Source organism: Peromyscus californicus, unplaced genomic scaffold, assembly GCF_007827085.1.
Source record: "Peromyscus californicus insignis strain IS unplaced genomic scaffold, ASM782708v3 Scaffold_9__1_contigs__length_137607984, whole genome shotgun sequence".
Classification (NCBI taxonomy): Eukaryota; Metazoa; Chordata; class Mammalia; order Rodentia; family Cricetidae; genus Peromyscus; species Peromyscus californicus.
Window position 1 is genome coordinate 99,974,580 of NW_026294617.1, and position 24,586 is coordinate 99,999,165.

At 40.8% G+C, this 24,586-nt stretch overlaps 1 protein-coding gene across 2 annotated transcripts in view; it reads left to right on the forward strand.

Annotated features, from left to right (window-relative positions):
- Positions 1-24,586, forward strand: part of Pde5a (phosphodiesterase 5A) — a 141,085-nt gene that overhangs the window by 107,576 nt on the left and 8,923 nt on the right. For both annotated transcript variants that reach the window (XM_052731317.1, XM_052731318.1), the window contains exons 15-18: positions 6,451-6,538; positions 10,622-10,722; positions 12,198-12,275; positions 14,282-14,345. In XM_052731317.1, the coding sequence (XP_052587277.1) occupies positions 6,451-6,538; positions 10,622-10,722; positions 12,198-12,275; positions 14,282-14,345 (331 nt within the window). The remainder of the gene's footprint in view (positions 1-6,450; positions 6,539-10,621; positions 10,723-12,197; positions 12,276-14,281; positions 14,346-24,586) is intronic.

Consider the following 24,586-nt stretch of genomic DNA (forward strand, 5'->3'; position numbering starts at 1 on the left):
GATCCACAGTGTGTCAGTCTGTATAGCATGGCTGTACTCCCTGCCTAGTTCAGAAAGGAACACTGTGTTATTAGTATATATACGGTTAACTATTGTAGAAATTGCTCTCATGTTCCTCTATATAAGTGAAGAAAAAATTGCAACTCTTTTCTTTCATTTAAAAATAACTATTATTAAACTATTAAAAAAAAAACTATTATTATCCAGAAGAGCTTCTGGAGAGATGGCATCTTCTCTTTAGGTAAAAAAAAAAAAATCCTGGAGGGACAGGGAGTCTGTTGTAGAATATTAGTTGAAGATGTGTTACATTCATTTATGCTGTAGAATATTTGTTTAATGATGCAAAGATGTGTTGCAGTCTTTTATGTGGTATTTGTTTAACTCTGCGAAGCTGTGTTACTTTGCCTGTTTAAAACACCCGGTTGGTCTAATAAAGAGCGGGATGGTCAATAGCTTGGCAGGAGAAAGGATAGTCAGGGCTGGCAGGCAGAGAGGATAAACAGGAGGAGAAATCTGGGAAGAGAGATTGAGGAGCAAAGAAAGGAGGAGAGGAGGGCATCAATGGTCAGTCACCCAGCTACCCAGCAGGCCATGGAGTAAGAAATAAAGAAAGGCATATACAATAGAGAAAGGAAAAACCCAGACACAAAAGATAGATGGATAATTTAAGTTTTCTTAAAAAAAAACTGGCTAGAAATAAGCCAAGCTAAGTTGGGGCAATAATAAGTAAGAATAAGGTTCCATGTATGTATCTGGGAGCTGGGTGGAGGGCCCCAAAGAGCTAAGAGTAAAAAAGCCAGCTACAGGGGGCAACACTACACAACACATGGATTGTAGAATCTCACTTTCTCACACACAAAGTAGACATTAACCAAGCAATAACTCTAGAAAAAAGCTAAAACAGTTCAGAGACTGTTATTTCTTCTTCATCCCTGTGCTTTGAGTAAAGGAAAACAGGTCTTTTTCGTTCCTTGCTGGTAAAAACTGGTATTTAAAGTAGGATTTGCTTCACAAGTGGGCACTTAAGGTAGTAAAATGCTGTAAGCAACCCTGTATAAAGTTTTGACTTCTAGAGGGGCATACAGTACCCAGAACCCATGAAGTGTCCAGACTGACACATAGAAAAAAAAATAGAAAAAAAAATAAAAAGAAGGTAGAGAAGAGAAATAAGAGCAGTTAGTCACCAAGAAGGAAATGTTCATGAGTCATGGAAGGAGGTATCCATGGGTAATGGAAGGAGGTGTCCATGGGTAATGGAAGGAGGTGTCCATGGGTTATGGAAGGAGGTGTCCATGGGTAATGGAAGGAGGTGTCCATGGGTAATGGAAGGAGGTGTCCATGGGTAATGGAAGGAGGTGTCCATGGGTAATGGAAGGAGGTGTCCATGGGTAATGGAAGGAGGTGTCCATGGGTAATGGAAGGAGGTGTCCATGGGTTATGGAAGGAGGTGTCCATGGGTAATGGAAGGAGGTGTCCATGGGTAATGGAAGGAGGTGTCCATGGGTAATGGAAGGAGGTGTCCATGGGTAATGGAAGGAGGTGTCCATGGGTAATGGAAGGAGGTGTCCATGGGTAATGGAAGGAGGTGTTCATGAGTCATGGAAGGAGGTATCCATGGGTAATGGAAGGAGGTATCCATGGGTAATGGAAGGAGGTGTCCATGGGTAATGGAAGGAGGTGTCTATGGGTTATGGAAGGAGGTGTCCATGGGTAATGGAAGGAGGTGTCCATGGGTAATGGAAAGAGGTGTCCATGGGTAATGGAAGGAGGTATCCATGGGTAATGGAAGGAGGTGTCCATGGGTAATGGAAGGAGGTGTCCATGAGTTATGGAAGGAGGTGTCCATGAGTTATGGAAGGAGGTGTCCATGGGTAATGGAAAGAGGTGTCCATGGGTAATGGAAGGAGGTGTCCATGGGTAATGGAAGGAGGTGTCCATGAGTTATGGAAGGAGGTGTCCATGAGTTATGGAAGGAGGTGTCCATGGATAATGGAATCAGAAACTGAAATCATCCTCCTTCTTCTTAAGTGATTTGAGAAAACTACTTTGATGTAAGGTTTTCCTTGAGTAGGAGGCTATCCCTTGGCCCACTGTTGGCCTTTCCTCCCTCCTCCCTCCCTCCCTTCCTCCCTTCCTCCTTTCAGAAGACTGCCATCACCAGGGAGTCCCGCTGGTATCCTGTGATATTTTCAAGGACACCGCTTCCACCATCTCTCCTCATATAGGAGGGAAAGAAGAACGCTCTCAGGTGAACTGCCAATGCAAGCGCTGGTATAGACTGTGGCTGTAGTTCAGTTGGTCGAGTGCTTGCCTAAGTATTCATGAAGCCCTGGGTTTGACCCTTAGTACCATGTAAACCAGACTCAGGCAGCAGAGGCAGGAGGATCAGAAACTCAAGATTAACCTCAGCTACAGAGCAAGTGTGAGGCTGGCCTGAGCTACACAAGTCTCTACCTCAAAACAATAAAACAAAATGAGTGGTGGTTAGAATACAGTAGCTGAAGAACAAACATTCACTTAAAATTAGTCATAAAACTTGCATTTTAGAGAAAGTTTCTGTGTCAGGCCTGTAGTCAATATCATAGGACTTATATGTGCGTTTATTTGCTTAGTTTCAAGTCCAATGTTTATAGAATGATTCAGCAAAAGTATGCTATATATTAGGCTTATGCATAGTGAGCAATTGCTAGAGTTTTAGTTCTTTGCTAGGCAGAAAGAAAGCTAGTTACATGTACAATGTGGTCCTGGTCTGCAGTTCCTGACCCTTGAAATGGCAGTGAAGGAAATTAGTGAGTCCTGAGTCATCTAATGAAGTGGACTTCAAGGGTCCACCAGAGAAGGAGTTTGGCCAAGCACAGTGTAGTCCATATCCACTATTCATAGAGAAAATGAGACTTACACTGGATGCTGAAAAGTGGGTGGACTGTCAGATGAAGAACAAAGATATTCCAGGATGCTGTGAAGTGGGTACTTCGTGGCACAGCAGTAGTAGACCAGCAAGAAAACAGACTAGCAGGAGCCACAAGACCCCCTCAAGGGAGGGTTGTAACACTCAGTGGTATATACTAAGACTGATAGAATTGGTAAAAGGAATTGTTGCCATAGGCAATAAAAACATTATTTAGGAAGAAAGTCACAGCATGAACCATATGGTAAACAGACTGAAATTAGAACCACAGAGCTCAATTGGAAAACTGCCTCAACAAGTCAGGTGTAAAGTAGCATTCACACTGAGTGGAGGGGAAGAGGCCAGAGGAAGGATGGTAATTTGATGTAGGGAAGCTAGATGTATGCATGAAGAAAGGGAAAAAAGCATGACTTCTAGTCTAAAAAATTGGAACAACCACAGTGCGCTGTGATGAGCGGGAAGAAGTGGGGATACGGGTCACAAGGCAGTGGAGCTTCCAACCCAGGGTCCTTATGGCTGACAGATGGAATCAAGAATGCTGTTTGTGGTGGTGAAAAAGAAGCCCCGGAAACAGCACTGTTTTCCTCACAGGACGTTTATTTTGAATCAATTTTTAAGGCTGTCTGTTTCTAGTATATTTCCTAATACCACTGTCCAAGATAGACCAATAACTGTGCAAGACAGGAAAACACAGAGAGAGGATGCCTGTCCATTAACGCTCACTGACATCAGCGTGGGAATAAAATTCCACAGCGGTAGTGGTTTAAATAGGTCCTTCTGATGTGCCTCAAATAGAGGCAACATGAATACATTGGCTTCCATGCTTTTTTTTTTTTGTAAACAGGAAATCTGAGGCATTTTTCACCCATTGCTTGATTCATGAATTTGTATTTTTAGAATGTAAGTAAAGACAAACACATTTTGGCATTTGTCTGTCTCACAAGCCCCAAATCCTCTCTAATCTGAAGCAGTTCTTTCTGCTTCACCTAAAAATGGGAAGTACGTTTGAAGTTCTGACTGGTTTGTATTATATCCATGTAATTGCATTTCCTACACCAGCTCCCAACGAGGTCAGTGGACAATGTGTAGAGCCCTGCAGCACCATGACAGTGAGAGGCTGTGAGAGGATACACTTAACGTGCCTGAGTCTGTCATTTATGTCATCATTGAGCAAGTGACAATACCTGTCTGAACATTTGGTCATCTATAAAACAAATGCAGAAATGCCCATTTTACAGCACTCTGCCTAGGTTCCGCTGAAGCCCTAGTTGGAGATAAAAGTTGGTGTATGCATAGTTTACTGGTGAATATGGCCTCAAGGAACACCAAGAAAGGCCTGGAATGAACCAGGGAAGGAGGGATATTATCCAGATATACACTCCTGTGCATGAGCAACTGGTACTCAATCCTGCCAGAGGTGATTTGGAGGAAGCTTATAGAAGGAGACCCCAAACCACTCAGCTTTAAGGCAGAAGGCAATTACCTGTAAGTCCCCTCACTAATGAGTCAACAGTGGTCCCCAGGCCTTAACTCATCTACACTGGTCAGTGAGCGTGCAGTTCCCCAGTTCACTCCCACAGGCACCAGCTCTAGGGTCAAATGGGAGGTACCTGGGGTGGACCAAGACAAAGTAGAGAGCTCTCTGATTGACACCTGTGTGGAGTTTGTTAAAGTATGAATGAAACGCTCTATCCCTGGCTAAAGTGAGAGGTGGGTGTGAGGATTCTGATACAGTACTTATGCAGTGAGATACAACAGTAATAAACAAAGTGGCACATTGCCTGCCATGTTACCGGCTCTTGACAAATGGAAACTCTTACACCAGGAAGAACAAATGTCAGCAAATTCAAAAGCTTTATAGTCTGATGAGGTGAAAGATTTAATGGCAGCTAACACCTGCTGGATAGATCCGATCAGACGCTAACAATGTGTCCGCTAACTTCTAAGTTTTGGGCTTTACATTTATGTGAGTTGGTTGGTTGGTTAGTTGGTTGGCTGATAGGTTCCAGGACATGTTCCCATCTTGTATCCTAGGCTGGCCTCTGACTAAAGCTCCTCTAGCCTCTGTTTCCCTAGCGTCCCACCCTGCTTTCATTGTCATCATGCTTTTTGTAATGAGAATAATGACACCTGAAAACATTTTCTTTCCGTATTCCTGAAGCGAATGAGGGACATGATTGTTCTGCTAGTGAAGTTGGCTTTAATATGAAAGAACAGAGAAGAGCAGGGAGTCCATGGGAAGATTCAGAGGAGAGGTCGTAGACGCTCCTTATCATAGCCTGTTCTCATCACAGGTCAAGTCCTTGCCAGCTCCCATGTGATCCACCTCCACAGCAGCTCTCAGATAACTCCTCCACCTCCATCTGGCTGCCGCTGCTTTCACTGAGGCACTCTTGCTTCAGCCGCCCCCAAGTGTCCCAGAGTGCCCTACCTGACCCCGGGTAGTCCACCTTTTTCAACAAGTCCTTCCAGGCAGCTCGGCTCATTGTTCATTTTCCTACACTGAGCTCGGCTCCAGGTCCGTAGTACAGGTCATCGAATAGCTAGAGTGAAGAGGAAAAGTAGTCAAGGTCTGGGAAAGGCCATGTCCAGAGCGGCATTAAGTCGGCAAGATAGGCCACAGTTTAAACAGCAGGAACAGGCGAGGTTGCACGTTCGTATTTTCTAGCACTCTTGTGGGGCTTTGCAGTTCATAAGCCCCATCCCTATAAATTTTAAGAGCAACGAGTTACAGAATGCTTTTGTCGCTTTGAGAAGGAATCGTGAAGAGTGTGGTTTTTCACAGATGAAGGGTCATGAGAAATGAAGTGGAAGACACTTCCTGTCGTGCTTTAGAAGTTATTCTGTGACTACTGTCCCACAGATACAGTAAACAGTACCCTCCCCCCTCTATGTACCCAGCAGGAAGTCTTTGCTGCTTCTCCGAGTTCAGCTGAGAAAGCTTGCTGGCTGCCCTGCACTCAAACAACCCTCGTGACTCAGCATCCTCCTTCCTGCTCGCCCCCCTCCTTCACTCTCCCCCTCTTTCCAAGGCTGTGTGCTCACTGTCCCCCTTTGTCTTGCTGTCCATCACTCACACCGGCTCATCCCATCTCAGTGGCTTCTTTCCTTGTATGTAGGCGCACACGGATAAACTAACCTTCAGCCTGAGCCTGGGTTCAGAGGAAACAGCAACACGGATTTGTTCCAGATTTTACGTCAATTGCCGTGTTGAGAATGAAAACCAATACAATAACACTTAGATACTGTGGAGCGGTACATGGCTGTGCCTAGGGCTAGCCGTCTTCTGCCCTTATTCCTCACATCTGTTGTTTTCAATATTCAAACCAGTGACACTGATCTTTGAACCAGAAGCATCCTTATTTGAAAACAGTTTGCGTCAGTATTTATTTCTGAGCGATTACCCCCACTCTCCTCAGCAGGGGAGAAAATTATTAGTGTGGTTAGTTTTGAGATAATTTCGGTTAATAATGATAATGAACTGGTGAAGTAACCTATTTGGGAACTTTTTGTTTCTCTCTTTCTTCAACGTAATCACTCAGGAGTGACCACCCGCTGGCCCAGCTGTACTGCCACTCCATCATGGAACACCATCATTTTGATCAGTGTTTGATGATTCTAAATAGCCCAGTAAGTACATCGTTTATTGTTGTGAATCTTAAAAGAGAGCTGTATAAATGCAGTTTTATTTTTAGGTTTTGGACTGCTTCCCAGCATCATAAATTCTTGAACATTCTCTATTCCTTTTTGGGTAAGGAAGGAATAGCCAAAACATTTGACATCTCTTACAGGCTCACTTCTGGACAGTAAGAACTGTCTAATGTTGCCCAGGAAGGGAATTGGATTACTGATCTTTGATTACTCCAAACTAGAAACAAAACTGGTACTTTATGGCTCCTGCTCAACGTTTTAAAGAAATGAAGTGGTACATACAGATCAGTATCTGTTTCTTCTCCTTCCTTTCCTTTGGGCTGTGCTGGGATCAAACCTAGGACTGCTAAACAGGAGCTTTTCTCCTCATCTGTATCCAGCCTGTTTGGTTGGAGCTCCCAGATGCTCACAAACTGTTTTCTCCAGGAATGAGAAAGCCGTTTGACAACTTGGATAAGTGAATATTAGCAAGTGGAAGAAAACTGGTGATACAGTTTGCTAAGTAAACACACGTGTTAAGGAACAGTTAACAGAATGTGTATCAGAACATTAACTGGATTGCGTTTGTCTAATGAAACTGGTGGTAGTTTTTTATTTTTCTTATTGGATTGTTAATTATTCACATTATTTGTTGTCTGTCTGTGTTAACTTTGTAAGAAAAAAAGTTTCTGCTATTACGTTAAATAGTCACAATACATGATTCATAATCTCAGGCAATTTTTTCACAACGTTTTCATGTTTGCTAGGATTGGGTCTAGTTTTTCCCTGAATGCTAGGGGAGAACTAGGGGGTCACATTCTGGTCACTATTATTACGTCCAACCATAGAATATACTGTTCTCATGCCACAAACCAAAATGGCCGCTCCAGGATAATAGTTCACACTGTGAGGCCAATTTCTTCCATTACTGCCCCCACAACTATCTCTTGTTCATTGCTATGCATTTGTTCTAACTCCTTCCTTACTCCAAAGCCTCTGTGCTGTTTCCTACCTCTTCAACTGGAGAACAGAATGGGCAAGAAAAGAGGTCTGGCCTCTCTTACCAACTGACATTGTACCACTCTTTGTACCTGGTAGGCATTTGTAATTGTATCATCCCTGCAGAGCACCCTTGTGAGGATACTCCACATCAGCTACAGAATGGCCAGCCAATCCGGTCCTGCCTTTAGATTTCTTGGGCAGGATGCATCACAAGTCCATTCTAGTCCCACCTCCCCCACTGAACATAGGAGACATACACAGGGTCTCTCTCCTGCTTGAGGCCAAGGGAATTCTTACCTCTTCCATAATACCTTAGTATGACTAAAAAGTTAGGGAGTGTGAGACTTGGGTTGCAGCTCAGAGGTAGAGTGTTTTGCACATAGAAAGCACTGGGTTGGACCTCCCCAACACTGACAAAAAAAAAGTTATACAACCTTTTTTGGCTCCTTCAGAAAGTTTGTATGAGGCTTAATAGAATGTTTGCTGTAACATGTATCGTGAAATAGTTGATATGTGATTGGTATCATTTTAGTGTGTTGTCTAGGGTGAGCAGTGCAAGAATTATGGGAGCTGTTAGATTCTGGTATTTAGTAAGAAAGTATTTGAAGAGTGAGAAGCAGGCTCTTGTGCCCTCCACTCCAGGCTATGTGAAGCTTTTGACACAGCTCTGCCTTCCCCATCAAATCCCATGAACACTGCCTCATGTCCCACAGCCCAGCATTTCCTTCTCCTGCTCTTGTGTGCTTTTAGTGCATTCAGAGGGGGCCTCCAGGCCTGCTGCCGGGCCCACTCACCTCCAGAGAGAACCTCTCTGCTTTGCTTTGTGCTCTGGTTTCAGAGTGGTATAGGTTTTGAGTGATCTGCCCCAACACTACTTTTCCCATAAATTATGTTATTTTTAGTGTATAATTTTCCAAAATTGAAGCTGAAGAAACATATGTATGTTAGAGTAGAAACATCTGTACTTTCCTTGGGAAAATGCTCCATAGCTAAAGCTTTTTATTTATTTTTGGGTAGAATAGCAAGTTGATTTTTTTTTCACATGGGTTGCTATAGCCCAACCTGGCCTCTCACTCACTGAATAGCTGCAAGTTAACCTTAAGCCCCTAATCCTTCTGCCTCTACCTCCCAAGTGCAGGGATTACAGAAATGTCCTGTTGGTGTCTTATTTCAAGTTCAGTCCCAAAGCAATTACTAACCTTTTAAAAGGTGTATTAAATATTTCCCATCATACTTCTTTTGTTAGATATGTAAATTATTATATAGTTATGTTCTTACTTAGCTTAGCATACAAGAAATCTGGCTGTTCATTTAGCTGGCTTAAGTTATAAGAGCTGTCTATATAGTTTAGCTTTGTAAGTACAATTAAATAAAAATACAGATTGTATTGTTTGGAGAAAAACTGAGACTGCAGTACCAAAAGATATTTCAGTTTCTCCTGGCAATTGTCTTATCTTAAAAATAAATAAAAGCATCAAACGTTTTCTGAATAGTTTCATTTGACCCAAATCTAAAATGATGAAATATTTTAAAATAATGATTGTGGTTGTAATCACAGATTTGGCCATTAATTTAATCCATGAATCTCATTACTTCCTAATCACTATCTCTTCCCCCAGCCGAGCAAACCAGCAATTCCTTCACTTCATTCTTCGCCTCCAGATCTCATTTCTTTTTTTTTTAAATATTTTCTAAGATTTATTTATTTATTATGTATACAGAAGAGGGTGTTAGATCTCATTGCAGATGGTTGTGAGCCACCATGTGGGTGCTGGGAATTGAACTCAGGACCTCTGGAAGAGCAGTCCGTGCTCTTAACCTCTGAGCCATATCTCCAGCCCCAGATCTCATTTCTAAAGCTCTGGGTACTTTCTTGGCTCTGAGACTTAGAAAGCCATATGATTCAGTTCACACACGTTTTGAGTGTGGCTGAGCTTTGTGCTTTGTTTAGTTCGAGATCAAAGAGCCACTCTGCTTTAAATTACAGACAAAAATTACAAGATGTTATGTAACAAAAACTTTCAGTGATGTATACATGGATTGTCTCCTTGCCCCCCAAGCTTTTACAGAAGAATATTTAACTAATATGGGAAATATGACTTACAAAAATACCTGCATAAATAGTTTATGGAAAAAATTAGAATTTTTTTTTATTATTCTTTTGGAGGGTGTAATATAATTACATCATTTCCTCTTTCTTTTCCTTTTTTCCAACCCTCCCATCTATCCCTCCTGGCTCTCTTTCAAAATCATGGCCACTTTTTAAATTAATTATTGTATGTGTATGTGTGTGTGTGTGTGTGTGTGTGTGTGTGTGTGTATTACTAGATATGTAAACATAATCTGTTTAGTCTGTATAATGTTACTTGTATGCAAGTTTTCAGAGCTGACCATTTGGTATTGAATAACGGGTTGGTGTGTTCTTCCCTGGGAAACTGTTTTCCCTGCTCTCAGCACATGGATCACTCCCTTCCCAGCATCCTTTACAGACCTTTGAACTTAGGCTTTCTTAGATCACCAAGTAGTCAGCACATTTGGCTCTGACCTGCTAACCATCTGTAGTGTCTCGTTCATAAGGGACACATACAGTTCTCAGTATTGGTTAAGATCTATAAATGTGAACCGGAAATGCTACATACCAAGTTTGTCACAGAAGCCTAGAGGAGTATCTCTTTAATAATCAGTTATCTAAAAATTTCACAACTCCGTTCATATTTATTGATATGATTTTGAGTTTTCAGTTTCACCTTTTTTTCTGTTATAGTAATTGATCTGCCCAAAGGAAAAAGGACATGCTTATTTAATTTTTAGATTTCAACTTAGTCTCAAGGAGGTTATGAGTTGGAAATACACATGTAAAGAGGCAGAGATAATGTCATGTGGCTCTTCTTATCTTACATGACAGAGTGGTACATGGTGAGAATGAATAGGAAAAATACTACTTCATAAAATATACCTTTTAAAAAGCAGGCTCAGAATACTAGGCACGTGTTTAAGTCATGTGACTATATCTTCAGAGTTTGTTCTCGAGAGAGGCCCCTGCGGGTAGAATACTAACCATGTTTTTCTTTTTACATAAAGGGCAACCAGATTCTCAGTGGCCTCTCCATTGAAGAATATAAGACCACACTGAAAATAATCAAGCAAGCCATTTTAGCTACAGACCTAGCACTGTACATTAAGTAAGTTTCAAGAAGAGACGCCCTCCAAAACAGGTCTTGAAAACGTTTTCGTATCCATACTGGGAAATCCCTTTCAAAACAAGCATCCAGACACAGTTACCAAGACTGGTAACTTTTAAAGTCAAAGAAGGCCACTGTGTTGTGCACTCACTGCTCCAGACGGTAGCACGGGGCTATTCATGATGCTCTTCTACTGCCGTGTCTCTGAAATTGCCTAGGGGCGTCATGACGGGTCCAGTGTGACCATTCCAAAGGCTATTTGTCTTCCTCCTGCCCTCACTCGCCAATCTCTGCCCACTCATGATTCCTTTATATTGCCACCCAAGCCTAGGTGGGCAGGCGAAGAACACTGAAAATAATCCTCTCTTCTTTTCCTTTGCCTTTGGCAGGAGTGTTAATGTAGAACTGTGAAGACAGTGCTGTTTGAGTGCTGTTTCCGATTGCACTTGGCATGATTACTGTGCTTCTCGAAAAGCTAGAAAATGCTTATCAGCATTTGGACAGTCATAGCTTCCAGCCTATAGATTGAGAGAGACCTCTAATGTAGGATCACCCGCCCCAGGCTTCCTCTCAATGTGGGGCTCTCTCCCTTGACACAAGGATCCACAGTCATGGTATTAGTCTTCCCCATGAGGAGTTAAACAGTTATAACCAGCACACACAAGTTACACCGAATATCAACTGCTTGGTGTCTACAAATACGAGTGTGTCTGCTTCATTGAAGTTTGGGTCAGTTTAAGGTTAACCAGAACAGTAGAAAATGCAGCAAACTTCAGATTGTTCAAAAGTAATTTCAGAATACTGATCATCAAATCACAAAGAAAAATATCTTGGTCTGCATAGGTTTCCCACGTTTTATGCTGTGTAGGTTTCTTTCTCTATATTGGAACTTCCATTTTTAATAGTTAGTCATAAATAGTCCACTTTATCATATAAGTTTATCTTTTGTTTGGTCTCATTTCTCAAGGTACTTACTAATGTTGGACACATAGGAGGTATTTGCTAGACACAGATAACTCTTATGTCTGTGAATGACAAGAAATATTATCTAAACTTGCTCTTTGCTTCCAAAGCATTTAACATCTTCTTTGCCTTTTTTTTAAAAAAATTCTGAAGCAAGATGTGGCTGAGTTAGAGACCTTGGACCCTCTAACCCCTATGCACTTAGAACATTTAAATCACTCTTATCATCACATTTTAATTCACACTATTCTATCCTGTAATAAAAAATATTCCTGAGTTGAAATTGCCATTATTTGTAATCTAGAGTTAAAAGCAATGTGCCTTTAAATAATTTCCACCAAAAGTAGACCAGGAAAGTAAAGGGAGGGTACTGATGCTGATGAAGCTTTGTTGTTGATTGTGGGATGGGGAAAATAGAGATCTTCCTCAAGTACATATTCCACGAGTCTTTAGACCAAGGGAGAAGAGCTTGAGGACTCACAACAATCACCATGTTTTTCTTATTTTTCAAGGAGACGAGGAGAATTTTTTGAACTTATAAGAAAAAATCAATTCAGCTTCGAAGATCCTCTTCAAAAGGAGTTATTTCTGTAAGTTGGCCTTACTGTCCATATAAACTTTGCTACCCAATTAATTTCCCCAGAGAAGTTGTTAATTGGGATTTTCTGTCATGCATAATGACCTCTGAGGCTGTCCACTGCTCCCGAGTGTAGTACAATGGACCAAGTGTGGTCCTCAGCAAGTTGAAGTCAATAGATTGTTGCTTTGTTGTAGACTGAGTGGTGGGTACAGTAGAGAGTCGAAGCACTTATGGCCCAAAGGTTGCCGTTTTGTTTCATTTCTCTCATCCTTTGGAATGGAAAGCAAAACATCCTTTAGATTTGACATCCTTTAGATTATGAGAACAGAATGGTGACTGCAAAGTGTCCACTTTTCTTGGGCCACAACACAGTGGTGTCTAGGGAACACTACAAGATGACAGCTTTTCATCTTTGAGACATTAATTCCTCCCCCCTTCTAGCCACAGATAATGTCTCTGCTGCTACTTGCCACTGTCTTTGCCGTGGCAATAACTTGTATCAGTAAAACAGAACCAGGATGCCACCATAGTCCCTGCACTTGGGAGAATGAAGGAAAATAATTACCACAAGTTCAAGGCCGCCCAGGGCTATAAACGTTGAGGCTCTGTCTCAAACAATAAAACAAAACAAAGGTACCAAAATTCAATAATAACTCAAGGTACTGCAGAATTGCAGATAGTGTTGATGCAATGTTGATGTCAACATTTCTTTAAATAGATTGTGATTGCTTAGCCTGCAAACCAAAAACAATATACAAACGCCTAGCTGACTGCTCTGTGTAGTCATGCTTAATATCCTTTTATCTTTCAGAGTAGTGCCTTGGAAATGTGCAGGCCCACTCCTGTGACTATTGTGCACTCTATAATAAAAAAGAGATTACATTGAAGTTCCAAGTTTCAACCAGTTTTCCCTCTCACAGAGAAGTTTGTAATCAAGCATTTATGGTCAGTCGCCTTTGGCAGGCACAGTTATGCTGGCAAGCGTGGTGGAACTCCTTTGTGACAGTGCGTTCCAACTGTGATTAAAAACACCTCCAATGCACTCATTCCTGTGGGACAGTTAGTACAGGAGAGAACACGGCGACATTAGCATCATGTGGTTAGGGAGCCTGTGCGTTAGGTTGAGTATCTCCAGAGGGACAAATAACACGTGGCTTGTTTGTTTTTCAGGAATAGCCCTTTTGCCTATTTCTTCAAACAAAACAAAGGGACTGTTAGACGGACTTAGGGAAATATGACTCAGGGAAAGACAATGCTGAAGTCAGAACTTGGGTTTAGGATGTAGCTCGTCTGGTAGAATGCTTCTATAATGTTTCCAAAGCCTGGGTTCGAGCCCTAGCAGTGCATAAAACAGGTGTCACAGCCCATGCCTGTGATCCCAGAACTTTGGTGGTGGGTCAGAAATCGGAGGTCACTCTTGGCTACATAGAAAATTTCAGGTGTCTCGGAATACATGAGTTCCTCCCTGTCCCCCAAAAGGTAATTTTCACAGCTGTGTTGTTCTATACCAAGGCACGTTGTTATACATTGCTGTAGCCTGGGGACAGGGTGCTTCCCACCACTCTAACCAGAGAAGGGCTAACAGCGTGATCCCCCTCTTCCACTCCTCTGCTGGAGGAAAAGACTCTCCAGCATGTACTGTTCAACCATACAACAGTTATTACATAGAAAGCCCTGCAGGTGGTGAATGAATTAAGGCGGCCCACTAAACCAGGAGTGTCCTCATTAGGAGGATCACTGTGTGATGTTTTCCGTGTGATTAATCGGTGTGATTCTATCTCATTTTCAGTGTGGAAAAACCCATGATAGGCAAGCTATTACCCCAAGGACAAACCCCAGTAACTCACAGGACCACCAAACAGTGGCAGGTCCCCAAATAATACATTCTGTTTGTTCTTTGGTCTTCAAAATGTCAGTCTTCTGTTGTTAAGTAGATTTTAATTTAACATTTTTATTAGTAACAACTATTGAGGGTAAAGACTCACAAGATTTGGGGGTTTCCCTTTCCTTTAATAGAGCAATGTTGATGACTGCCTGTGATCTTTCTGCGATTACGAAGCCCTGGCCCATTCAACAACGGGTATGTTGCTCAGTGGTGATCAAAGCAGTACTAAAATGTCAAGATAAGAAAAAGTCTCTTCACTTTAAGCTAGCTTTGGGAGTAAATAGTTACAGAATTCCCCCTAATTTTAAGTAGATTAAAAGTGGATAATTGAACATGAAAATGTTTCTCTTTTTTTTTTGATTCACTTATGTTTAATATTTGTATGATACATTGAAAAAGATAATTTAAAATTAGCTGCTGGTTTAATTCCAGTACTAATTACTCCATGCTCACTCTGGAATATTTTTGAAGCATCTCCCTTTTGAAAATTAGAAGAAGCAAGATTCTCTTGTGATTTAGCTTGTTAGGTTATCCCTCTGTTCTGAGGAGACATTAACAAGTAGATGTAGGGAGTGTTCATAGCTGTTGGCAAGGATCTGATCAAGAGGCCAGAAACAGATCCTTCTCTCTAAATGAGAAGTAACTGCCACAACCACTTTGCAGAGGGAGTAGAATGAAGGTCCCGAAAATGATTTGGTATGCATTGCTATGTACACTGTAATTTTGTTTGGGTGGGGGTTGCATTCAGAATCTTAGTACACAAGCCAAGATTGTTGACCTGCTTTTAAACACGGATCCAGAAAATGTGGCTTTTCTCGTGAAACACAGATATGGAGGAAACAAACTCACCTGTGCACTGAAGGTATGGGTCAGTATGGAGCCCCTGCCTGCCATGTGCAAGACCCAGGGTTCTAGCCACAGCACTATCTGGACAGGTGACCTTTACAGCTTCCTGCTCTATATTAAATATGATTGTGTGTCCATTTCCGAGTAAAGGGGGAAGATTAAAAGGGAGGTTGCCTTGCTACTTTCTTCTGAATAAACCCTTTGAGATATTTAAAACAATAAAATTTAAAAGAAAAAGCCCCGAGGAAGTGATTTATAGATTTAGGGAAGGGTATAATATAATCATTGAAGAGCCTGTGCTGGACATGGACCATGGTGTTCACAGAAGTGGATAATGTAGTAATTGGAGAGCCTTTGCTAGACACAGAATATGATGTTCAAGGACCCTGTTGCTACTTACTTTCATTAGCCCATACGTGTTACTTCAGCTGTAGACCTGAATTTATTTTTGTATAAGATGCTGGTGGCACATACTTCATAACACTGTTTTAATGATTAAATAGCAATGCTTCATACACAATACATAGATGTTCAAAGTCATATATACACAGTTCATAAGTGTACATTGCTGCTACTTCTGCCATTTCAGCTATGGTGAAGATGATGACATCCTAGGGCACTGGTGTTTTTCATAACAAGCAGCAGCATTTACCCTTTGCACATCTCATTCTTGCTTGCCTCGAAAGACAGCAGTAGAAGCCACTTCCAGTTCAGCTGCCAGCTTGGGATGGACCCTGACCTCCACTCCCATCAAATCAGTTTAACTTAAAATCAGCAATTGAGCTATCGCTGGCAGTTCTTGTATTGTTTAGAATTGTTCTAACTACGCTGGGCTTTTTGTGTTTCCGTATAAGTTTAAGATTATTTTTTCAATTTCTGTGAGGGACTGTGTTGGCATTTTTTTGATGGGGATTGGGTTGACTCTTGACTTCTTTAGGTAGGATGGCTGTTTTCCCAGTGTTAATCTTACCAATCCATGAGCATGGGAGATGTTGCTCTCTCCTGGTACCTTCTTTCCTTTCTTTCTTCAAGATCTGTCTTAAGATCTTTATTATATAACTATTTCGCTTCCTTGCATTTACTAAAATGTTTTTGAAGTGTTTGAGAATGGGATTGTTTTCCTTCTGTCTCAGTATGTTCACTGTTTGATTTTGTGTGTTATTTTGTATCCTGCTATTTTGCTGAATGTATTCATCAGCTGTAGGAGTTGTCTGGTGGAGTCTTTAGGGTCTTCTATGTGTGGAACTACATCATCTGCAAATAAGGATGCTTTAACTTCTTCCTCCTATTGGTATTCTGTAGCTAGAGTTTTCCTGCCTGGCCCACAGTCAGGACAAATCTCTGATACCCGCCAGTCCCACAGCCATTCAGACCCAACTAAATAAACATAGAGACTTATATTGGTTACAAACTGTATGGCCGTGGCAGGCTTCTTGCTAACTTTTCTTACAGCTTAAATTAATCCATTTTTATTAATCTATACCTTGTTACATGGCTTGTGGTTTACCGGTACTTTATATCTTCCTTGTCCTGATGGAGGCTGGCAGTGTCTCCCTCACCCAGCTTCCTGTTCTCTCAATTCTCCTCTCTGTTAGTCCCGCCTATACTTCCTGCCTGGCCACTGACCAATCAGTGGTTTATTCATTGACCAATCAACAACACATTTGACATACAGACCATCCCACAACAGTATTCCCTTTACCTCCTTCTTCTGTCTTAATGCTCTAATTAAGACCTCAAGCATTATATTTAATAGGAGTGGAGAGAGTGGACATCCTTGTCTTATTCCTAATTTTAGTGGAAATGCTTTGAGTTTCTCTCCATTTTGGATGATGTTTGCCATGGGCTTGTTGTAAATTTGCTTTATTGTGTTACTATATGTCCCCCATATTCCTAGTCTCCCCAGGACATTTATTATGAAGGGATGTTATACTTTGTTGAGGGCCTTTTCTAAGATGTTCATGTGATTTCTGCCCTTGAGTCTACTTACATGTGGATTACATTTATTAACTTATGTACACTGAACCATCCCTGCATCGTTTGGATGAAGCTAGCTTGATCATGGTGGATAATCTTTGTGATGAGTTTTTGAATTGGGTTTGCAAGTGTTTTATTGAGAATATTTATATCTCTCTTCATCATATATATTTGCTGTGGGTGAGCCTTTGTCTGGTATTGGTATCAAGGTAATACTGCCTTTATTAAAAAAAATTGGAAGCAATCCTTCCATTTCTATCTTATAGAATAATTTGAGGGCTATTGCTTTTAGCTCTTCTTTGAAAACATGGTAGAATTCTTTTCTGAATCCATATGGCTCTGGACTTCCTTTTAGTTGGGAAAATTTTTTTCATTAGTGCTTCTATCTCATTGGATGTTATGAGCCTATTTAAATTATTTACTTCATTTCAATTTAACATTGTTAGGTCATATATGTCTAGAGATTCATCCATTTCTTTTAGGTTTTTCAGTTAGAATACAGATTTTTTAAGGTCTGGGCTTATGATTCTCCGAATTTCCTCAGTGTCTGTTATAATGCCTCCCTCTTCATCTTTATTTTTTTTCTATTTTAAAATTAGATTTATTTTATATGTATGAGTGTTTTGTCTGTATGCATGCACCATGTGCTTGCTTTGTGCCATGAAGTCAGAAGAGGGTGTCAGATCTCTTGGTACTGGTGTTATAGATGGTTATGAGCCATTGTGCTGGCACTGGGAACCCAACTCTGGTCATCCATCTCTTCAACCCCTTATTCTTTAATTTCATAGATCCTCTCTCTCTTTGGGTTAATTTGGCTAAAGGTTTATCCACTTTTAAAATGTTATTTGTTTTCTCCAAAGAACCAACTCTTCATTTAGTTTATTCTTTATATTCTATTTTTAATTCTTATTTCATTAATTTCACCTCTGGATTTGAATATTTCTTCCCATCTAGTCTTTTTGGGTGTTGTTATTTTTTCTTCTGATGCTTTAAGGAGTATAATTAAGATTTTAGTATGAAATTTCTCCAGTTCTTTTTATGTAGGCACTTAGTGCTGTAAACTTTACTTGGTTCTGTATTCATGGTTTCCTATAGATTTCAGTATGTTGTGTTTTCATTTTCATTCTTACACAGGAAATTTTCAATTTCCTTTGACTTCTCCATGACTCAATTGTCATTCAGAAGTGTGTTTCTTAGTTTCCATGAGTTTGGGTACTTTTTGCCTTTTCTGTTATTGATATCTAGCTTTATTATCATGTGATCAGACGGGATAAGGTTGCTATTTAACTTTTCCTATATTTGTTGAGACTTGCTTAGTGTCTTAATATGTGGTCAGTTTTGGAGAAAGCTCTGTGGGCTGCTGTGAAGGAAGTGTACACTTTGGTGTTTGGAACTAACGTTCTGTAAATGTCAAATTTGATTTATGATGTCATTTAGCTCAAAAGTTTATTTAGTTTCTGTCTAGATGACTTACCTACTGGTAAGAGTATTAAAATCACCCACTGTCACTGTGCTGAGGTTTATCTGTGATGTTATATTCTGACCTCTAGACACACATCTTGTCACACGCATGTACATACTACACGCACAAATATATAAATAAATGTAAAAAGGAAATCTTAAAACAAATTGACTATGGAAGTAAAAATAGATAAAACTGATTTAGATTAAAAAAACAAAAACAGAAACAAAAATGAACACTCTGAGACAGACTAATTCATTCTGGGTAACTTAAAAACTATAATTTCTAGACTGGAGAGAGAGCTTGGCAGTTAAGAGCACTTGTTCTTTCAGAGTCTGGGTTTCGCTTCCCAGCACCTACATCAGTCAGCTCATAACTGTCTATAACTCCAGTTCTAGAGGCTCCAACACCCTGTTGTGACCTCCGTGGGCACCCATATGTAACAGGTCTTTCTTGTCAGACTTTCTTTGGACTGCCAGCCCCCAAATAATGACATAGAGACTTATTATTTCTATGAAAGCTTGGCCTTAGCTTAAGCTTGTAACTCATAACTTAAATTAACCCATTTATATTAATCTATGTTCTGCCATGTGGCTTCTTATCTCTCCTCCATACTGTATGCCCGTCTCCCTCTGAGTCTCACTGGCTAAATCTGAGTGCCTCAGATTCTTCCTGAGATCCTCTCTCTCCCTGGAAGTCCCATCTATCCTCCCCTGCCTAGCTCTTGGCCATTCAACTCTTCATTAAATCAATCAGAAGGCACCTTAGCCAGAGACACATCTTCACAGTGTACAAAAAGATTATTCCACAGCAGACACACACACACACACACACACACACACACACACACACACACACATACACAGACATAAATAATTTTTTTTCAAATCTTTAAAATAAAAAATAAAAGCAGTAATTTCATTAATGAATTTAGTTAATTTTTGGTGCTGGGAATGAAAGCCAGGGCCATGCATATGTTAGGCAAACACTCTTCCCCAAGTCCTTGAAACAGTAATTGACCCTATGTTATAATAAAGTTATAATTAAAACTTTATTGTAAAGGATTTTTCAAATAAAAACATGACACAGTGAGATTAGGAAGACCCAAAAATCTATATGCGATGGCTAATCTTGGATATCAACTTAACTGCATATGCAGTCGACTAAAACCTAAGCAGCTAGGCATGCCTTTAAAGGCTTTTCTTGACCTGAGGTTGGAAGGCCCACCCCAAATCTGAATCATTTGATATCAGAAGGCACACCCTAAATCTGGACCACATCTTCTGGTGGCAGACAAGATGAAAGGACATAGAAGAAGGAAGCTTTTGCTTTTTGCCTGGCAAGTTCATCTCTCCTGCTGCTGAGCCATTCCTTCACTGGCATTAGAACCTACTTCTCTGGGATTCCAACACAGACCAAAGATCAGCTGAGGCACCCAGCCTTGTGGACTGAACACCTCTGGGATTCGTGGGAGACAGTCGTTGCTAGACTGCTTGTACCGCGGCCTGGTGCCACAATATGCATTTCCTCCAAGGAAACTTGCCTAATGCATATTGTGGCACCAGGAGTGGTTCTACAGAAAAAGAATTATAAGGATGAATTTTTAAGTATCTGGAACAGGCTTCCCAACTTGTTACTAGGGCCTCCTAGAATCATGGAGAGCATTAAAAACCCATGGTGTGAACTATTTGAGGAATGCATTGAGATAAATACATTTCCTTTCCCTATTGACCTATTGGGAAGAACAAGGAATTTAGTGACTCTATGCATAAAACTTTTGACAATTATGGGAAAATAACAGTGTTGGCTGGTTGCTTCTAGCACCTCTGAATATATTAACAGAAGGAAAAATGATCTGCCTGATAAAATTAACTGATGCCTAGCATCTCAGTATACAGTGACAAAGGAAAACAATGAACTCTGTGATACAATGCTCCAGAGGCACTAAAGGTTTCTAAGTGTGCCCTAAAAGAGTCTTCTCTCCAGCAGCCACAGAGCTCAAGTTGTGCAAAGTCAAACTGAACCCTCATTATAAGATTGGCTGAATTACAATGAAAATTCAAGTCTCAGCCTCAGAAGGTGTCATCGGTTAAAGGAAGGACACTGATTGGCAAGGAATTGGATTCTGTAACTTGGGATGGCGATGTGTAGGAGGAGCCTACGAAGGCTGAGGACTTGAACTCTCAGATTCTAAAGGCTTCATTTCAGCAGAGGAAGTAGTCTCTCCACCCTGGTAGAGGATGCATCCCTATCTGACCTCCTGCTATATAATACCCCCCTTCCTTACTTCACCTGAGGGAATTAGTCCTTCTTTGTCTACTGAACCAGCAGTGACTTCCTTGAAGGCGATGTCAGGCAAGACAATACTGATGTCCCTCAGGGCCCACCAATAGTTTCTTCTAGACCTATGACCAGACCTGAGGCTAAACGGGCTCCTAGTGTGAAGGGAAAAGCTAGTCCATGAGGAGGTACACTATACCACAGAAGAGCTTAATGAGTTTGCTAATTCATTCAAGCAGAAGTCTGGGGAATATGTGTGGGAATGGATTTTAAGGGTGTGGGATAATGGTGGAAGAGACAAACTAAATCAGATTGAGTTTATTGATAAGGGTCCACTGAGTGGAGATTCTAGGTTTAATATGGAAGCTTACACAGTTGTTTGTTTGTTTGTTTAAAGACCTTGATCATCGGTCTCTTCCAGCAAATAACATACCGATCCATTATATTGATGACATTGTGCTGATTGGACCAAGTGAGTGGGAGGCAGCAACCACTTTGGACTTGTTGGTAGCACATATGTACATCAGAGGATGGGGAATAAATCCAACCAAAATTCAAGGGCCTTCACCTCAGTGAAATGCTTAGAAGTCCAGTGGTGTGGACCATGCAGAGACATTCCTTCTAAGGTGAAGGATAAGCTATTGCACAGAGCCCTCCTCCCCACCAAGAAAGAAGCACAGCAGTTAGTGGGCCTACTGGGATTGTGGGGACAGCACATTCCTCACTTGGGTGTGTGGCTTTGGCCCATATACTAAGTGACAAGGAAAGCTGCTGGCTTTGTGAGGGGCCTAGAAAGGGAGAAAATTCCGCAACAGGTCCAGGCTGCTGTGCAGGCTGCTCTACCACTGGGACCATATGATCCAGCAGACCCAGTGGTACTTGAAATGTCAGTGGCAGATAGGGATGCTGTTTGGAGCCTTTGGCTGGTGAATAGGTGAATCACAGAGCAGAGTTTCCCTAGAGCAATGTAACTAACACTCTGTACATCTCAATGAACTCTATACAGTTAGAATAGCCATTCTGAAAATGTGGAGCTTCACATTAGATTTTAAACTTTTACTATCAATTATATTTATGCATTTATCCACCACCACCACCACCACACCCACAAAAAAAAACTAAAAAGAAAAATCAATGACAGATTTGATAAAAACTAAAAAAGCAATAGCCAAAGCAATTCTAAGGAGTGAGAATATTTCCAGAAGTATCACAATACCTAACCTCAAATTATACTACAGAGCTATAGTGATAAAGACAGTCTGTATGGTACTGTCATTAAAAATAGACAGGACTGGAGAGACGGCGAACACTTGCCACTCTTTCAGAGGACCGGGTTCAGTTCCCAGCACCCACATGGCAGCTCACAACTGTCTAACTCCAGTCCCGAGGGATCCGACACCCTCTTCTCACCTCTGCAAACGCCAGGTCTGCATGTGCTGCACATACATACGTGCAGCAAAACACCCAAATACATAAAATAATTTCTTAAAATTTAAGTAGACAGGTATTCCAATGGCATAGATGAAAGAATCCAGAAATAAAACAACAAAGCTGTGCCCACTTGATTTTTTATAAAGGAGTAAGAAACATATATTTGGGGGGAGGGAGGATAGCCTACTCAACAGATAGTGTTAACAAAACTCACTGTCTACCTTCAAGAGAAGGGACTAAGATTCCTAGCTTTCAACACTTGTCAAACGTCAACTCAAAATAGATCAAAGACTTTAATTGAAAACCTGAAATGCTGAGACCACTAGATGAAAACAGGGAATACTCTTCAAGACAGTGGTTGACAGAACTTCTGAACAGAAGTTCTATAGGATGGAGATTGGCCCTCAGCATCAGCACCAACTACCTGGGCCTATGTGAAATGAAAATATTTCTGCAGAGAGAAGGGGAACTATCAGTAGAGCAGACAGACAACCCACAGAGTGAGAAAAAATCTGCACCAGCTAGCCTTTAAGAAATTAATTTGCCAGGGGGGTAAAACTGCCACTCAACAAATGGTCTAATGAAGGTATAGATAGCTCTCAAGAAAAGAAACACAGATGGCCAGTGACTATTATAAAATGTGTTCACTATCCCTAGCCATCGGGGAGATGCAAATTAAAACTATTTTGAGACACCATATTACCGCAGTTAGAATGACTCTCATCAACAAATTTGACAACAAATGTTGGAGACGATATGGAGAATAGGGAACCATTGTTCACCACTGGTGGGGGTGCAAGTTAATACAACCATGTGGAAGTTGGATTGGAGGTTCCTCCAAAACTTAAAAATAGAACTCTCATATGACCTATCTGTACCTCCTTGGCATATGTTCATAGAAATCCTTACTCTATCACAGAGATGTTTGTATACTCATGTTTATTGCTGCCTTATTCACAATAGCAAAGGATTGGAATCAATCTAGTCTATCAACAGATGAACAGATAGTGAAAATATGATACAAATATAAACTATAATGCTATCAGCTCTAAAGAAAAATGAAATCACAGAATTTTCATGAAAATAGGTGGACTTAGAATGTATAATGTTAAGCAAGGTCACACAGTCTCAGAAAGAAGAAAACTAAAACTGTATGTTCTCGCTCGTATGTGGATCCTAGCCTATAATATATTGACACAGATGTGGATATAGATGGCATAGATATATATGTATAGATGTAAACAAGTGGAGATGTAGATACAATATACTGTAGAAAGAAGAACGAGAAAGCATAAGCACTAGGTGATGAGGAAATTTAGATAATGAGCATATTAATCATGAAAGGTTATAAAACTGAAATAACTGTTAATAACCATTATTATTTAACTGGAGAGTTGGCTCAGTGGTTAAGAGCACTTGTTGCAGCCAGGCAGTGGTGACACAGGCCTTTAATTCTAGCACTTGGAAGGGAGAGGCAGGTCTGGTCTACAGAACGAATTCCAGGACAGCCAAAGCTACACAGGGAAACCCTGTCTTGAAAAACAAAACAACAGCAAGGCGGTGGTGGCACATGCCTTTAATCCCAGCACTTGGGAGGCAGAGGCAGGCAGATCTTTGTGAGTTCGAGGCCAGTCTGGGCTACAGAGTGAGTTCCAGGAAAGGTGCAAAGCTACACAGAGAAACCCTGTCACGAAAAACCAAAAAAAAAAAAAAAAAAGAAAGAAAGAAAGAAAGAAAAGAAAAAGAGAAAAACAAAACAACAAAAACAAACAAAAAAGAGCCCTTGTTGCTCTTACAGAGGACCCGGATTCGATTCCAAGCATCCACACAGTGGCTCCCAACCAGCTGTCACTCCAGTCCCAGGGCATCTGACTCTGATGCCCTCTTTAGATTTCTGCAGATACCAGACATGGACGTGGTACACAGTTATACATGCAAGAAAAATACTCATACACGTAAAATAATAAATCTAAAAAAGCTTAGAAATAATCATTATTATTGATCATTTTATATTGATATTCAATTAGTATTGTAGGCAATGTGGGTTAAGAGCCGACAAGAAGTTTCGTCAGTGTTAACAACAAGGATTTTCAGTGTGAATAGAAAGGTGAAGATCTAAGACAGGGAGCATTCTACAGAAATCCTATTGTCCTGAATTTGAATTGGAAATATTCTGTAAAGTTAACCTGTGTTTTAGTTCCATTCCCCTGAAAGAGTTGATGCATAATGACCAGCCACTGGTATTGAGTTTCTGCTCGACTGAGGTCTCTAATTGACTCAGTTTGGAGCATCCATGACTCCATCAAGACATGACCAGTTGAACTGCAGAGCAAGAACAGGAGCATAGACAGCCTTGTTACACTAAAAGCAAGAAGTTACCAGAAAGCAAGAGTGTGTCCAGAGAACAGGGACCCAGCCCAAGAAGCTTGCAGGGGCCAAA